Raw genomic sequence first — 18,620 nt, 5'->3', positions numbered from 1 at the left:
GCATTTTTGTAGTCCTTCCTTCCATCCATCCTTCATTATTCTACACATACCAATTACTATTAAAATTCTTGTCAATAAGAGGAGAATGGCTAAGTTTTAAGACTTCATTTTTGAACAGTATGTGCCATAACCTTTTGCCTTTGTGTCATGTATCATGTATCATACTATCTTAATTTTTGTTGATGGATTGCAGAAGAGATTTCTATTCTAATTCAACAACATAGTAGATTACACCTTATAGAGAAAGCTTGGTTATTTCACCACAATTAAAGGATAATTGAGAATCTCCAAATGTTGCTGCTGCAGGCATGATATAACTATATCGTAGGCATCAGAATGAAGATAAATGTAATACATATAACAAAAGAAACATGAATGCCAACCTGACCAAGGCATAAAGTGTAAGAGCAGGGAGGTTATGCTAGAACTATATTAAACCATAGTTAGAGTACAGTTCTGGTCAGCATATTACAGGAAGGTATGATCGCACTGGAGGGGGTACAGAAGAGGTTTACAAGGATGTTCATAAGAACTAGGAGCAGGAGTAGGCCGGCCGGCCCCTCGGGCCTGCTCCGCCATTCAATAAGATCATGGCTGATCTTTTCGTGGACTCCGATCCGCTTACCCGCGCTCTCACCGTATCCCTTAATTCCTTTATTGTTCAAAAAGATATCTACCTTAGCTTTAAAAACGTTTACTGAAGAAGCATCAACTACTTCACTGGGCAAGGAATTCCATAGATTAACAACCCTCTGGGTGAAGAAGTTCCTTCTTAATTCAGTCCTAAATCTGCTCCCTCTAATCTTGAGGTTGCCAGCAATGGAGAATTTTAGCTATGAGGAAAGATTAGATAGGTTGGGTTTATTTGGTACACAGGAGGCTAAAAGAGATTTAGTTAAGCTCTATAAAGTTATGTGGGGCCTGGATGGAGTAAATAGGAAGGACCTGTTCCTGTGAGGAGAGAGTTCAATAACCATTTGGCTTAGATTTAAAGTAATTGGCAGAAGGATTTGGAGCTCACTGTCTGAAAACGTGGTATATGCAAGAACCCTCATTGCATTAAAAAAAAAACACTTGGATATGCACTTGAGGTGCTGTAACCTGCAGAGCTACAGACCAACAGCTAGAAAGTGGGATTAGGCTGGATTTATCTTTTTTGGCCGGGACAGGCACCATGTGTCGAATGGCCTCCTGTGTCATAAATTTTCCATGTTTCTAGAAACTTAAAGTCACAAACATTGTAAGAACTGCAAAGCAGTACTGAGGGAGTGCGGCATTGTTGGAAGTGCTATTCTTCATACGAGGTCTAACTGCTGGTTCAGGTGGTTGTTAAAATCCGATGGCACTATTTGAAGAATTTGGAGTTCTTGTATTCTAACCAACATTCCTCCTTCTGTTGTTACCAGCAGAAATGCAATCAGATGGTCACTTACCTTGTTGTTGATTGTGGAGCTTTGCTGTGCATAGATTAGCTGTCATATTTGCCTGGTAACAACATGGCAGAAAAAGTACTCCGTTGCTTTTGAGTCATTTTGGGGCATCCTGACAGTGTTGTATGTGGATTCAAACTTTTCCTTCTTCCTTACTCATTCACTCACTGAATCAGAAACATCTCAAAGGTACTTCATATAGAATTAATTGATTTTAAATAGTGACAATTGACTTGCACTTGAAATGTTAACCAACCTTTACCTTTCAGATGCTTATTCTATTTTATGCATTCTGCGAGAACAGGCAAATTGTAATATGGATGCAAACGTGGCATATTTTGCTGCAGTGATGCTCCTTGGGTGTTTTACAGAAATACAGACCATGCAAGTAAGTGTGTTTTCATTTGTGTTGCAGCATGCAGTGAGCAGGATTCAGAACCTGGTGCTCGTCTAACATGCCGAATCCTCCTCCATTTATTTAGGACACCACAGTTGAACCCTTGTCACCAGGACAGCAGTAAGTGAAGTATACTGCAAGTGCTGCCTTTTAATCATGGAAATCTAGAAATTAAATGTTGACGATGCTTGGATTCCATCATGCCCCAGGAGACAAGAGCAGTAGTTTTCTCTGCCTGAGATAGGTTTTTCACTCAAAACAGAGGCCATTTGAACATTTATTTCATGAAGATTGCTCAAAAAAAAAACTCTCGTATGTTTGCTTTGAAAGAACGACTGTACTAAGTACCTAAGGGAGAAGGCGAATGCTTGGAAGGGGCAATCTACTTTTTTACATTAAATACGTGCTTATCTAGATTTTTAATGTCTTCAACTTTATCTTTTAACTTTTTTTAAACTGCACTTATTTCTATGAGCACTGTGCTCATTCAAGAGGGAAAACCTATAGAACATTCAACTGCTATTTCTAAACTTTCATGGTCACTGGTAAGTGTCAGTTAATCCATGCTTCCCATCCAATTGTTGTGGGTTAACTGGCACAGTTGCCAGTCACTTGCAGATGCACGGTCATTGTTGACAAAGATTCTGCATGAGATTGGGCTGCTGAAATGGAAAGCTGCACTGGCATATGCAGTCTTTCTCTGTTCAGGTATAGACAGACTTTGATATCTAATACCATGCACCATTGGAGGTTGCTGCAAAGTTCATGACTGAGACATCCTGCTGTTCTATTTGAGGACATGCATGGCAGAGTGTGGGATAGAGCAAGTAAAATTACTAATGACAGTCATAGTTGAAAGAATCTTTGTACCTCTTGGCACTGTTGACAGTCAGTGGTTCCTCTGATAGAGCATTTTTTTCAGATAAACCTACAGTAGGGATTCGTTCATCCTGCGATAGACACCTGCTGGCAGCATCACAGAACAGCATTGTGGTGGGAGCAGTTTTTGCTGTCCTCAAAGCTATCTTTATGTTGGGTAAGTGATGTCAATATTGATTGTTGACTATTGTTAGGACAGGGTGTACCTCCCCTTTGCTTGGGCGGTTTGTTTCGCACTCTCCTTTTTCAAGTTATTTAGTTTTCTGTCCCTTTAGTCTGCTGGCTCTATGTCATACCCCAGACTGAAGTAGGATGACCAGACCTGTGCTTGATTATAAATATAATATTTCTTGCTGTCCTTTCTCTATATTTAAAAAAAAACAAGAACAGTGTATTAGGGGGCTAAAGATCCAAACATTTTTTTTTAAATCATGAGGGTATGAATTATTATTAGGAAGATAGGAAAATGACTTGGGATGAAATTTTCTCATGGTGGTTCAACAGGATGTTGCATGTAACAAATTGCTTATTGACAACTTGAGATTGTAATGCCTGCAATTTTCTGTCCATTCATTTTGATGGATGGAGAGTGTACCTATGCTTTTAGAATAAGCTGCCTTTTTGTACACCAGATACCACTGGTGGAGCGAGATCTTTGAAAACTTCACCATTAGTATTCCTTAAAGAATGAACAGGTAGTGGGGTTGGTAGTAATGAGGGAAGCCATGATAGACTAAATGTATATGGACTATGGATGGAGCGATATAAAAATTACCTTTTCTTATTCTAGTCTTTATTCAAAGGAGGCTAGTGTTCTGTAGCAGTGGTAGTAACCCTGAGCTGAGAGAGGAGGATATCTGGATAGCTTTATTCCACAAAGGGTATTGATGGAAAAGGACAAAGATAGACCAGGAATAAACGTTCTCAATTGGGGAGAAGCTAATTTTACTAAGCGGCGATATGATTTAGCTAAAGTGGACTGAAAGCAGCTACTTGAAGGTAAATCAATGCCAGATCAGTGGGAGGCATTCAAGGAAAAGATAGCCAGGGTTCAGAGCAAGTATGTTCCCTTAAAGAAAAAGGGAGGGATGAACAAATCCAGAACCCCCTGGATGTCAAGAGGCTTACAGGAGAGGATAAAGGTAAAAAAGCAAAGCTTTTGACAGGTACCGAGGGCTCAATACTGCAAAATACCTTGGGGAGTATAAGAAGTGTAAGGATGAAATTAAAGAGATAATTAGGAAAGCAAAGAGAGGGCATGAAAAATATTGCCAAGCCAAATCAAGGAAAACCTAAAGATTTTTTAGAAAAGACATAAAGAGCAAGAGGATAACTAAAGAAACAGTAGGGCCTATTAGGGACCATAAGAGTAACCTGTGTGTGGAGGCGGAGGACATTGTTATGGTTCTTAATGAATACTTGGTGTCTGTTTTCATGAAAGAAAGGGATGATGCAGGCATTGCAATCAGGGAGGGGGAGTGTGAAATATTAGATGAAATTAACATTGTGAGAGAGGAAGTATGAAGGGGTTTGACATCTTTGAAAGTGGATAAATCCCCACGCCCAGACAAAATGTATCCTAGGCTATTACGGGAAGCAAGAGAAGAAATAGCAGAGGCTCTGACCATCGTTTTCCAATTATCTTGGGCTACAAGTGTGGTGCCAGAGGACTGTAGGACAGCTAACGTTGTACCATTGTTTAAAAAGGGAGAATTAATCAAGGACAGTCGGCATGGATTTCTTAAGGGAAGGTTGTGTCTGACTAACATTGAATTTTTTTGAGGCGGTAACAGGAGGGTTGATGAGGGTAGTACATTTGATGATTTTAGCAAGGCTTTTGATAAGGTCCCACATGGCAGACTGGTCATAAAAGTAAAATCCCATGGGATCCAAGGCAAAGTGGCAAGTTGGATCCAAAATTGGCTCAGAGGCAGGAAGCAAAGGATAACAGTCGATGGGTGTTTTTGTGACTGGAAGGCTGTTTCCAGTGGAGTTCCGCAGGGCTCAGTACTAGGTCCCTTGCTTTTTGTGATAAATACCAATGATTTGGAGTTGAATGTAGCGGGTATTTTAGATTAGATTAGAGATACAGCACTGAAACAGGCCCTTCGGCCCACCGAGTCTGTGCCGACCATCAACCACCCATTTATACTAATCCTACACTAATCCCATATTCCTACCAAACATCCCCACCTGTCCCTATATTTCCCTACCACCTCCCTGTACTAGTGACAATTTATAATGGCCAATTTACCTACCAACCTGCAAGTCTTTTGGCTTGTGGGAGGAAACCGGAGAACCCGGAGAAAACCCACGCAGACACAGGGAGAACTTGCAAACTCCACACAGGCAGTACCCAGAATCGAACCCGGGTCCCTTAAGCTGTGAGGCTGCAGTGCTAACCACTGCGCCACTGTGCCACCATGATTAAGATATTTGTAGATGATACAAAAATTGGGTGTGTGGTTGAAAAAGCCATATACTGCAGGAAGATATCAATGGATTAGTCAGGTGGGCGGAACAATGCCAAATGGAGTTCAATCCAGAGAAGTGTGAGGTGATGCATCTGGGGAAAGCTAACAAGGCACGGGAATACACTATAAAAGTTAGGATACTGAGAATTGTAGAGGATCTGAGGGACCTTGGAGTGCATGTCCACAGATCCCTGAAGGTGGCTGAACAGGTAGAAAAGGTGGTCAAGAAGGCATATGGGATACTTGCCTTTATTAATTGAGGCATAGGATATAAGGTTATGCTGGAACTGTACAAAACTCTAGTTAGGCCACAGCTGGAGTACTGCATGTAGTTCTGGTCACTGCATTATAAGAAAGATATGATTGCAGTAGAGAGGGTACAGAGAAGATTTACGAGGATGTTGCCTGAACTGGGGAATTTTAGTTACAAGGAAATATTGAATATTTCAGGGTGGCGCAGTGGTTAGCACCGCAGCCTCGCAGCTCCAGCGACCCGGATTCGGTTCTGGGTACTGCCTGTGCAGAGTTTGCAAGTTCTCCCTGTGACCGCGTGGGTTTCCGCCGGGTGTTCTGGTTTCCTCCCACAGCCAAAGACTTGCAGGTTGATAGGTAAATTGGCCATTGCAAATTGCCCCGAGTGTAGGTAGGTGGTAGGAGAACTGAGGGAAGGTGGGGATGATGTAGGGAATATGGGATTAATGTAGAATTAGTATAAATGGGTGGTTGATGGTCGGCACAGACTCGGTGGACCGAAGGGCCTGTTTCAGTGCTGTATCTCTCTATGACTAATAACTAAAGTTGTTTGCTTTGGAACAGAAGAGGCTGAGGGGAGATCTAATTGAAGTGTATAAAATTATAAGGGATCTAGAGAGAGTGGATATGAAGGTCCTCTTTCCCCTTGATTTAGGGATCCATAGCCAGGGGGCATAGATTTAGAGTAAGGGGTTGGAGGTTTAGAGGGGATTTGAGGGGAAATTTTTTTCACTCAAAGGGCGGGGAAATCTGGCCTCACTGCCTGAAAGGGTGTTAGAGGCAGAAAACCTCATAACATTTAATAAGTACTTGGATATGCACTTGAACTGCGCTAACATACAAGGCTGCGGACCAAGAACTGGAAAGTGGGATGAGGCTGGATGGCTACTTGTCAGATGGCACGAACACGATGGGCCGAATGGCCTTTTCTGTAATGTAAATTTCTATAATTTGATGATTCTCTGATGATTTTAAAATGCTGCATGCTGTGGTACAATTAAAATTCAATCTAGGAGACTGCCCAGACTCAATGAAAAGATCTTCCTTTTCCACTTCAGGTGATGCTGAATTGAAAGGCTCTGGATTCTCACATTCTGGTGGGATGGAGGACCTTGCCGAGGATGATGTAGGAGTGAAAAAATCTGGCAGTCGGACCGTTTCTATTGAAACAGCCAGTTTAGATGCTTATGCTAAATATGTGCTAAAGAATATCTGTCAGCAGGTAAGGGGGTGTTAAATCTCGGGCACAGGAGCTCTGTGTGTTCACTGAAATTTAGCTTCTCTGTCTTCGTTATGCATACAGACAGAATTTTCTGCAATTTAGTCTGAGCTACAGAGATAGGGCTGGATTTAAGAACCCCGGCGGCGAGTTCAAAAAATGCAGGCCGCGTGCCAAAGAGCCGCCACAATCTCCCACATGGCTGTTCATTTAAATAGCTAGGGTGGCCTGGCCACCCCCCCCCACCCCCCCCCCCCCCCCCAAAATCGTGTGGAGGGGGCGGCTGTCCGTCGTCGGCAATGGCGTCAACTGCCTATGTGCAGACACTGGTGCCATTTTTAAAGGGCAGCCAGCCCTGCCGGCATATCGGCATATTTACATTTTTAAAAATACACCCCCCCCCACCAAAATTTATCAAATAAATTTCTAACACCCTTTTCCCACCCCCTCAATAACAATTAACTATTTGCCCACCCCTTCCCCCCCCCCCCAAAACACTTATCTTTTAAATGTGACCTTCCCCCCCCCCCCCACCCCACCAGACTGCACAAAGTTTAAAGTTCACCCCTTCCCACATCCCCTACACCCATTATGTTTATTTGACCCCGCCCCTCCCCCACACTGAAAATCTTAAATCCTCCCCCCTCTCCACCAGTGTCACGCTGGCTTTCCCCAGACAGGGAATTGAAGGCGGGGGAGTGCCAGCTGCCACACTGACAATCATGGCAGGTCCAGAAGATTAAAGATAAGTTTATTTGAATTTATTCATCCTGTTTATTTAAATATTGTAATTCAGTTCCTGTCGCCCAGTGGCGGGGGACTACCACGGAGCCTAGCCGCCACCTGGAGGAACGGACCAGGCCCTCCTGGCGTCGACCTCTGTGGCGGACCTCTGTCGGATCAATCTTCAGCCCACTCCCTGCCATGGAGCCCGTGTCGTTGGCTTGGTAAAAATCCAGCCCATAGAGTTTCCATTGTTAGTTGGAGCACTAACATATGGCTGCTGACATAGGCTCCATCGTTCATTGTTTTAATTATGGTCCAGAGGAACAGGCCTGACGTCTTTCAATAAGCACCTTGCATTTATTTAGTACATTTAACGTATTAAATTGCTTCAAGGCGCTTTCCAAAAGTGTAACCAGATAAAATTAGACACCGAACCAAAGAAGGAGACATTAGGACAGGTGAGCTTGGTCAAAGAGGTAAATCGTGTGGAGGATCTTAAAGGAGGAGAGAGGAGAAAAGAGAAGTTTAGGAATGGAATTCTAGAGTTCAGGGTCCAGACACCCCACCATAGAAGAAAGTGGGGTATGGATGAGAGGACCAGGTTGGAGCAATGCAGAATTCACAGAGGGTTGTCGAACAGTAGGAGGTTACAGAGATCAGGCTGGTGGGGGTACAAGGCCATGGAGGGATTTGAACATGCGGATGATAATTTTAAAATTGAGACATTGAGGGACTAAGAGCCTGTGTAATTCAGTGGTGATGGGTGAATGGGGCTTGGCGTGAGTTAGGATGCGTGCAGCAGAGTATGGATGAGCTTAGGTTTATGGAGGGTAGAAGTTGGGAGGCCGGTCAGGAGAGCATTATTGGATAGTTGTGTGTGAAGAAAGCAAAAGCATGGATGAGAGTTTCAGCAACAGATGAACTGAGGCTGGGGTGGATATAGATGATTTTAGAGGTGGAATTGGGCAGTCTTGGTAATAAGGATACAGGATTGGAAGATTTCTCAGAGTCAAATAAGATGCTAAGTATCAACAATCTGGTTCAGACTAAGACATGGCCAGGGAGGGGATTCAACTCAGTGACAGTGGAAGAGTTTGTGGCGCGGGCTGAAAACAATAGCTTTGATCTTCCTCATGTTTAATTGGAGACAATTTCAGCTCTTCCAGAACTGGATGTCAAACAGAGGTAGTGGGGAGGTCGTTAGAACTGGTGGGGCGATAGAGCTGTGTATCGTCAACGTACATGTGGGACCTGGCATTGTGTTTTCAGATGGTTGTGTCAAGGGGCAGTGTCTGGGTGTAAACAGGAGGGGAGCATAGGATACATCCTTAGGGGGCTCCAGAGATAACAGTATGAGTGTGGGAGGAGAAGCCATTGCAGGAGATTCTGTGACTGTACCTGAAACAGCGATGGCATTCCCAATCACTTGGGCAACAGAGGCGAGGCACGGCCTCAGACAGGTCGAGAAGGATGAGGAGGGATTGTGCACAAGGTAGGGAGAAAGATGTGGGAAAATTCTAAGCAGCATAAATGCCCATAGTGGGATTTTTTAACTTCTAGACTCAAATGTCAGCAGAGCATAACTCCCTTTACATCATCTGATCAGCATTCCTGAATTTGGTACAGCACAAGTTAAGTGCAAAGTACAGCTCCATCTGACAGTGTAGATGTTTCCACTTGTGGGAATACCCAAAACTGGGGACCATAAATCTACGAAAGTTACTAACAAATCCCAATAAGGAATTAAGGAGCACCCACTTTACCCAAATAATGGTTAGAATGTGAAAATTTCTTCCACCTGGAGTAGTTGAAGCACATATCTAGCGTCCCTTAAATGTATCTATGCTAAGTATGTGTGGGGAGGGGGCGTGGGGGGAGATAAAGGAATAGGATATGCAGGTAGGGTTAGATGAAGTTGAATGGGAGGAGAATTGTGTGGCACATAAAGGGACAAACCAGTTGGGCTAACGGCCTGTTTCTGTGCTGTTAATTCTATGTATTCTTGATACTCCTTGTAATTTTCTTTTCCTTACTTCCTTATTACTCTCTCCGTATCTCTTTGCTGTTGTTTACATCCCTCCCACTCTGCGGGATCCCCACTATTCTTTGTACATTAGTGTGTCGCACTTTGTTACAAATGCAAAACAAACCTAAAAGACGACTTCTGGTCTGCAGGCAATCTAACAAGTACATTCCAACCTACAGTGTTTCCTGACCAAATAATTCCATTTTGAATGGCCCGAGGATTGGTTTACTTCACAAAAGGCTTGTGGCCTTAAAAAGACACAGCCTGATTTTTATTAAACATTCTTTTCTCACAGGAGTGGGTGGGAGAGCGCTGCCTAAAGAGTTTGTGTGAGGATAGCAGTGCTCTGCAGGATCCAGTTCTGACAAACAAGCAAGCACAGCGACTCTTGCAACTGATATGCTATCCACACCGTCAGCTGGACAGCGAGGAAGGAGACAACCCGCAACGTCAGAGAATCAAACGCATCCTGCAGGTAAAGAACGGTATACATTGGGAAGGTAAACAACAAAAACAATAGGCAGCACACCGTGGCAATTTCTTAAACCTGAAAGTGAAGAACTTTGCCAAATACCAAAGAGTATGGGGTGTAAGTTTAAAAATAAAAATTGGAGCCAACCACAATTCATTGATTACTGTTGATTAAGAGGATGAGGCAAATGAGCTACATTTAAGCACAGGTTTAATGATGACCAACATGGGAGAACATCACAAGGTCTAGTATGTGTTTTTTAAAAAATAGAGCCTCACTCTAATCTATCCTTGCAACCTTCTCCAACCTTTTACTACAGAAATGCACATTTCTTAAAATCAAGAACTGAGTTGACCATCTTTTTTCCATTTATTTTAGAATCTTGATCAATGGACAATGAGACAGTCCTCACTAGAGCTGCAGCTTATGATTAAACAGAGTGTCATCAGTGTAAGTAAAAGGCATAAAAACAGAAAATGCTGGAAATATTCAGCAGATCAAGCAACATCTGTGGAGAAAGAAACAGAGTTAATGTTTCAGGTTGATGACCTTTCAGCAGAAGTTTGTTTTAGTTCTAATAAAAGGTCATTGATCTGAAATGTTAACTCTTTTCCTCTCCCCACACATGCTGCCTGACCTGCTGAGTATTTCTAATATTTTCTGTTTTTATTTCAGACTTCCAACATCTGCAATATTTTGTTCCTGTATTAGTTAATAGCATTACAGTTTTAACTTTAATTCTGGTTCTGTATATGCCTCCAGACCTCAGGGTATGTGTATCTGCCAATGCCTGTAAGCGAATGCAGGGGAGCCTCCATTCTTAGAAATAGTATTTCTCGAATAACTTTGCATTCTTCAAGAATTATCTCTCTAATTCACTTGCTACAGTGCTTCTGAGTTTCACTAGCTGTTGGAAACCTCTTATATTTTGTTCTAAACCTGTACGTATTCAGGTTTTAGCCCATCAGATATTTGTAAGAGTGCACTGGTTCCTCTTTACCTGCATGCGTGGACGTGAAAGCTACAACACCTAGCTGTCATCCCAGTTCTGTGGTGATCTTTGCTGACTAATAATTGTCAGAAAGCCAAAAATGAGTATGCATCAAGATTGGAAATTTTGTACTTGGAGTGTAATTCGGATGTAATATGAGGGAAAACTACATCCGACTATAAGCGACTGTGTGCATGTGGATGAGTTGTTTCATGATTGCATCAGGAGTAGGAACAGTTTTTCACTTTGTACTTGATGACAGTCAACAAATTCTACTCTGTTGCAGCATCTGACAGAATTCTTTTTTCATGACTCTTGTAAATGTGTCTATATCCGAATAGTAAAAGATTTTTTTCATTATACCAAGCTTTCTTATAATCCCACACCTTCTTTATACTTGTAATATTTTGAGACTAAAATACCTAAAAAAAAAAAGTATGAAGGTGCATCCCTTATACTGCTATCAAAATTATATCCAAGTTTTGCAATAGCTTGTATCACCTCAAAAGCATATAGGACTGCTGAATGTTGATAGTGAATGTATGTGAAGGTGTTCGCCACAGTGATTATTTCTGAGTGCCTTATTTTCCTACCCATGTCCAGTGATGCATTTCATGGAATGTTGTCCAATCTTATATTTTAGGAGATGAATTCCTTGCTAGAAAACATCGCTAAAGCCACTATTGAGGTATTCCAAAAATCAGCTGAAATGAACTCCAATCTGAGCAGTAATGGAACTGTGAATGCTGGGGTAGCTGTCTCTAGCACCAGCAGTACAAATGGAAATGCCACCAGCAAAATGAAACCGCTGCTGAGGTGAGTTTTAGGTAGACTTAAAAATATGAACACCAGAAATTTAAAATAAAACTAGAAATGCACATCAGGCCAGTCAAGTCTGAAAAAAGAAAATACAGGCTGACAATTTGGGAGAATCTTTCATCAGAACATCAAAAGCACTAACCTGTCCTCTCTTTTTCAGATGTTGACTGCTCTGTGTATTTCTTGTGTTTTCTGATGATTTATTTTCGCAAGTTATCTTTTGGATGTTTGGAGCTTAAGTATATAAGAGGATACTTAACAATGCATTACATCACAGCCAAGCCTGATCTGCCCTCACTTGACATCCTCTTGGCAGCCACTCATGCACTTTCCAACTGGTTGCTGTATAGTGATTAGGAAAAGGGGCCTAGGTGATTGTGTTTTTTTCCTCTTTAACTTTGGCCTGAGCTTCAATCATGTTGACTGAGCATAGTCTGATGATCATACCTCACTAAATCTGCTGAGACGTGAGGGCAGCACACAGTGGGTTCTTGGTAAGATAGAGTCACATAATGGCACAAAAGGAGGCCATTTATAGAGTCATTTACGGCACAGAAGGAGGCAGTTTCAACCTATCGAGTCCATGCCGGCTCTCCATGGAGCTATGCAGTCAGTCCCACTCCCCAGCTCGATCCCTGTAGCCCTGCAAGTCTATTTCTCTCTGGCCTTCCGACTTCCTCTTGAGGTCATTGATCGTTTGCTTCCACCACCTTTGTCTGCAGCGAGTTCCGGTCATTACCACCCGCTGCGTAAAAAAAAAAAATGCTTACTCATATTCCCCCTGCATCTTTTGTCCAAAACCTTCAATTTGTGTCCCCTAGTTATTGTACCATTTGTTAATGGGAACAGTTTTTCCTTGATAACCTTTCTAAGCCAGTCATAATCTTGTACACTTCTGTTAAATCTCCCCTCCATCTCCTTTGTTCTAAGTAGAACACACCAGCTTTTCCAACCTAACCTTGTAACTAAAATCCTCCATCCTTGGAACCATTCTGGTAAATCTCCTCCGCACCCTCTTAAGGACCGACGTATCCTTCCTGAAGTGTGGTGACCAGAACTGGACCCAGTACTCCCGTTGTGGCCTAACCAGAGCTTTATAAATGTTCAGCATAACCTCCCTGCTTTTGTACTCTATTTATGAAGCCCAAGATCCCGAATGCTTTACTAACCACTCTCTCAATATGTCCTGCCACTTTCAAAGATCGATGTACATACACCTCCAGGGCTCTCTGTTCCTGCACACTCTTTGGAACTGTGCCAGTATGTATATATTCCCTCTCCCTATTCCTTTTGCCAAAATGCATCACCTCACACTGGTCAGTATTAAATTCTATCTGCCACTCCTCTGTCCATTCTGCTAGCCTATCTATGTCCTGTTGCAGGCGGTTCATATCATCCTCACTGTTTGTCGCATCTCCAAATTTGGTGGTGTCAACAAATTTTGAGATTCTACTCTGTATTCCAAGATCCAAGTCATTTATATATAGCAAAAAAAGCAGTGATCCCAACACTGACCCTCTGGGAACACCACTGTCAACCATCCTCCAGTCCTAAAAGCAACCATTTACTATGACACACTGTTTTCTATCCTTAAGCTAATTTTGTATCCAATTGGGCACTGGCCTTCCTATTCCATGAGCCTCAATTTTGTTAACCAGACTTTTATGTGGTACCTCATCAAATGCTTTCTTAAAATCCATATAGACAACATTCACCACATTCATTTCATTAACCTTCTCTGTTACTTCATCAACAAGTTCAATTAGATGGTCAAACATGATGTTCCTTTTACAATTCCATGCTGGCTATCCTTAATTAACTCAAACCTCTCTATGTTGACCCATCAAGTCCATGCAGGCTCTCTGTAGAGAAATCCAGTCAGTCCCATTCCCCCGCTCTATTCCTGTAGCCCTGCAAGTTTATTTCCCTCAAGAGCCCATCCAATTTCCTTTTGAAATCATTAATTGTCTCCGCTTCCACCACCCCTTGTAGGCAACGAGTTCCAGATATTCACATTAATTCCAGCTGGACATCATAAGGGACTGTATTTTGTGCATGGAAGGCTTTTTGTTCTGGGGTAGTTTGCATTTGTTGCGAAAAACTGTTAATTTTTAGTTTTCATTGATATAGCTAGATGTCCTGTGTCATTGTGAAGAATTGTTAGTCCACTAACAGTTTTAGTAATGGGGTTGATCACCCCTATAGCAAAGATTTATCAGCCAAATATTTAAGGAATATGAAATACTGCAGATGCTGGAAACCCGAAATAAAAACAGAAAATACTGGAAATACTCAGCAGGTGTGGCAGCATCTGTGGAGAGAGAAAGAGTTAACGTTTCAGGTCAGCGACCTTTCATTAGAACTCGGACTTTTGTTGAGGGGAGATCTGATAGAGGTGTACAAGATAATGACAGGCTTAGATAAGTTAGACGAAGAAAAGCTGTTCCCATTCGCTGATGGTACCAGGACGAGGGGACTTATTTAAGGTTTTGGGCGAGAGATACGGGGGAGGTAGAACCATAGAATTGTTACAGCACATCATCTGGCCCATCATGCCTGTGCCAGCCATCTGCAAAGTTTTTCCTCATGTCACCTCTGGTTCTTTCGCCAATCACCTCAAATTGGTGCCCTCTTGTTCTGGATCCTTTGGCCAATGGGAATCGATTCTCCCTATCTACTATGTTCAGACCCCTCATGATTTTGAACACCTCTATCAAATCTCCTCTTAATCTTTCTTTTCTCCAAGGAGAACAGACCCAGCTATCAGGAAGAACCTTTTTATGCAGTGAGTGGTAGTGACCTGGAACTTGTAGCCGACACGAGTGACGGAAGCGGAGATGACGAATGATTTTAAAAGGAAATTGGATGGGCACATGAGGGAAATAAACTTGTAGGGCTATGGGGATACAGTGGGGGAAATGGGACTGACTGGATTGCTCTACAGAGAGCCGCATGAGCTCAATGGGCCAAATGGCCACCTACTGTGCTATATGACTGATTCTATTTTCTTCAGTTTCATACAGATGTGTGTAAAAGAAAGCAGGAGAAAGACTTGCATTTGTATGATGCTGTTCACAACCTCAGGACATCCTAAAGTGCTTTACAATCAATTAAGTACTTTTGAAGTGTGGTTGGTGTTGTAATGAAGGGAAACGTGGCAGTCAATTTCCTCACAAGAAGGTCCCATGAACAGGGATGTGATAATGACTAGATAATCTGTTAGAGGTGTTGGTTGAGGGAGAAGTCCTGTTTTTTGAATAATGCAATGGGATCTTTTACATCCACCTGAAAGGGCAGACAAGACCTCAGTTTAACATCTCATCTAATGGATGGCACCTCCAACAGTGCAGCATTCACTACAGTACAGGAGTGCAAGGGGATAGAAGTCATGCTTCAGCTATACAAAGCCCTGCTTAGACCACACCTGGAGTTCTGTGAACAGTTCTGGGCACTACACCTTAGGAAGGATAGATTGGCCTTTGAAGGGGTGCAGTGCGGATTTACCAGAATAATACCTGGACTCCAGGGGTTAAATTAAGAGGATGCATTACCGTATTCTCTGCTATTTGTGTGGCACCTTATTGAATGCCTTTTGGAAATCCAGGTATTTTACTTCTCCTGGTTCCCCTTTATCTTCCCTACCAATTACATTCTCAAAAAACTCTAATAAATTTGTCAAACACGAGTTCCCTTTCATAAAACCATGTTGACTTTGTCTGATCATACTATGATTTACTAAGTGCATTGTTAGGACTTCCTTAATAATAGGTTCCAGCATTTTCCAATGATTAATGTCAGGCTAAATGGCCTGCAGTTCCTTGTTTACTCTCCCTCCTTTCTTGAATAGCAGTGTTATGTTTGCTAACTTTTAATCTGCTGGAATTGCTGTGGAATCTCGGGAATTTTGGAAAATCATAACCAGTGCATCCACTATCTCTGCAGCTACCTCTTTTGGAACTCTAGGATGTAGGCCATCATGTCCTGGGGATTTGTTGGCTTACACTCCCTTAAGTTTCTCCAATACTTTTTCGCTGCTGGTATTAATTACCTTAATTTCCTCATTCTTATTAGCCCATTGGCTACCCTCTATCTCTGGTATGTAATTTGTGTTATCTGCTGTGATGACAGCCACACGGGGCTGAATTTTCCTGGCCCATTGGCAACAGGCTAGGAGGTGGGAGGGCTGGCAAAATGGCGGCGAAAGCCACCTGACATTTTCCCACCATCATGCCAGATTGCCTGTGGTGGGAAAGTTAGCAGATCGGCCACCCACTGGGCAGTCAATTAAGCCACTTAAGTGGCCAATTAAGGGCCACTTACCACCTCCGTCGGCACTTTTCCTGTGTCGGGAGGGCCTGCTGCTCAACTGAGATACCACCCGGTGAAACCTGGCGATCTCCTTGCATGCTCTGATGGGCCCATGAGAGCCGGCAGCTCTCTGGGGGCAGACCACCATCCTTAATTAGCCAGCAGACCCGGCAACGGCCTCTTAATTGGCTGCTGCCAGCAATATGCTACTTCAGGTCCTGCTGCCGGCTGAAGCAGGGTCAGCACCCGCTTTCGGCCCTGGTAGAGGGACTTCACCGTCAGCCACAAAATTCAGCCCACAATACTTGTTCACTGTCTCTGCCATTTCCTCATTCCCCATGATAATTTCTCCTGTCTCTATACCTCTAAGGGTCAATGCTAACTTTAGCTACTCTGCTTTTTATATACTTGTAAAAGCTCTTGCAATCTCTTTTTACATTTCTGGCTAGATTACTCATTCTATTTTTTCCCTTTTTATCAATTCTTTTTGTCACCCCTTTCTCATTTCTAAAACACTCCCAGTCCTCAGGCTTATGGCTATTCTTTGCAGCAATTTAAGTCTCTTCTTTAATAATATCCTTAACTTCCCTAGTAAGCCACAGATGGATCTTTCCTGCTGAGTTTTTGTTTTTTAATGGAATGTATTTTTGTACTACATTTTGAATTGATTCTTTAAATGTTTCCCACTGTTTATTTATCGCCATACCTTTTAGTCTATTTCCCAATCAACCTTAGCCAGCTCTACCCTCATAGCTATGTAATTGGCTTTGTTTAAGTTTAAAATTCTTGTTTGGGACTAGAGTATGTCGCTTTCAAACTTAATATGGAATTCGATTGTACTATGATCACTTTTCCCCAGAGGATCGTTTACGCTGGTATTACTGATTAAACCAACATCATTGCACAATACTAGATTTAATAGCTTTATCCCTAGCTGGTTCCACAATGTATTGTTCCAGGAAACTGTCAGAAAACCTTTTACAAACTCATCTTCCAATCCACATTTGCCAATTTGATTTGTTCATATGAAGATTAAAGTCCCTCACAATTATTACATTGCCTTTGTTCCAGGCTCCAATTATTTCTTTAAGAACCGAAGAAATAGGAGCAGGATTAGGCCATTCAGCCCCTCGAGCCTGCCCCGCCATTCAATAAGATCATGGCTGATCTGTCCCAGTCCTTAACTTCTCTTTCGGGCCTGCTCTGCCTAATCCTCGACTCCCCGAGATTTCAAAAATCTATCTACCTCCTCCTTAAATACATTTAGTGACCTAACCTCCACAACTCTCTGAGGCAGAGAATTCCAGAGATTCACCACCCTCTGAGAGAAGAAATTCCTTCGTTTTAAAAGTTTTAAAAGTGTGACCCCTTATTCTGTAATTATGTCCCCTAGTTCTAGATTCCCACACTAGTGGAAACATCTTTTCAACATCTACCCTGTCGAGCCCCCTTAAAATCTTATATGTTTCTATAAGATCACCTCTCATTCTTCTAAACTCCAATGAATAAAGGCCTAAACTGTTTAGCCGTTCTTGATAAGACCGCCCCTTCATCCCAGGAATCAACCTAGTGAACCTTTTCTGAACTGCCTGCAATGCTAGTATATCCTTCTTTAAATGCGGGGACCAGAACTGTAGGCAGTACTCCAGGTGTGGCCTTACCAACACCCTGTACAGTTGTAACAGGACTTCCCTATTTTTAAACTCTAGCCCCCTAGCAATAAGGGTCAAAATTCCATTTGCCTTCCTAATTACTTGCTGCACCTGCATGCTAACCTTTTGTGTTTCATGCACAAGAACACCCAGATGCCTCTGTACTGCAGCATTTTATAGTCTTTATCTAAATAATAATCTGCCTTTTTATTCTTCCTACCAAAGTGGATGACCTCACACTTTCCCACATTGAACACCATCTGCCAAGTTTTTACCCACTCATTTAACCTACCTATATCCTTATGCAGATTCTTTGTGTCCTCATCACAACATGCCTTCCCACCTATTTTTGTATCGTTAGCAAATTTGGATACACTACACTCTGTCCCTTCCTCTAAGTCATTAATGTAGATCGTAAATAGCTGAGGCCCTAGGACCGAACCTTGTGGCACCCCACCAGTTACGGCTTTCCAACCTGAAAAAGACCCATTGATCCCGACTCTTTGCCTTCTGTGTGTTAGCCAATCCTCAATCCATGCCAACACATTACTCCCAATACCCTGAGTTCCTATTTTGTGCAATAACCTTTTATGTGGCACCTTATCAAACACTTACTGAAAATCCAAATACACATCATCTACTGGTTCACCTTTAGCCACTTTGCTTGTTATATCCTCAAAGAACTCTAACAAATTTGTCCAACATGATTTCCCTTTCATAAAACCATGCTGACTCTGCTTGATTGCATTATGATTAGATTAGATTAGAGATACAGCACTGAAACAGGCCCTTCGGCCCACCGAGTCCGTGCCGACCATCAACCACCCATTTATACTAATCCTACACTAATCCCATATTCCTACCAAACATCCCCACCTGTCCCTATATTTCCCTACCACCTACCTATACTAGTGACAATTTATAATGGTCAATTTACCTACCAACCTGCAAGTCTTTTGGCTTGTGGGAGGAAAC

General features: G+C 42.4%; 1 protein-coding gene across 2 annotated transcripts in view; it reads left to right on the top strand.

The window, feature by feature from the left end:
* The window catches only part of med12 (mediator complex subunit 12), a 153,935-nt gene that overhangs the window by 85,990 nt on the left and 49,325 nt on the right, over positions 1-18,620 (top strand). For both annotated transcript variants that reach the window (XM_068047477.1, XM_068047476.1), the window contains exons 24-29: positions 1,846-1,947; positions 2,750-2,863; positions 6,491-6,654; positions 9,699-9,878; positions 10,254-10,325; positions 11,510-11,682. In XM_068047477.1, coding sequence (XP_067903578.1) covers positions 1,846-1,947; positions 2,750-2,863; positions 6,491-6,654; positions 9,699-9,878; positions 10,254-10,325; positions 11,510-11,682 — 805 coding nt within the window. The remainder of the gene's footprint in view (positions 1-1,845; positions 1,948-2,749; positions 2,864-6,490; positions 6,655-9,698; positions 9,879-10,253; positions 10,326-11,509; positions 11,683-18,620) is intronic.

The sequence above is a fragment of the Heterodontus francisci genome, chromosome 15 (assembly GCF_036365525.1).
Source record: "Heterodontus francisci isolate sHetFra1 chromosome 15, sHetFra1.hap1, whole genome shotgun sequence".
Taxonomy (NCBI): domain Eukaryota; kingdom Metazoa; phylum Chordata; class Chondrichthyes; order Heterodontiformes; family Heterodontidae; genus Heterodontus; species Heterodontus francisci.
This window is presented reverse-complemented; position numbering and strand designations above follow the sequence as displayed.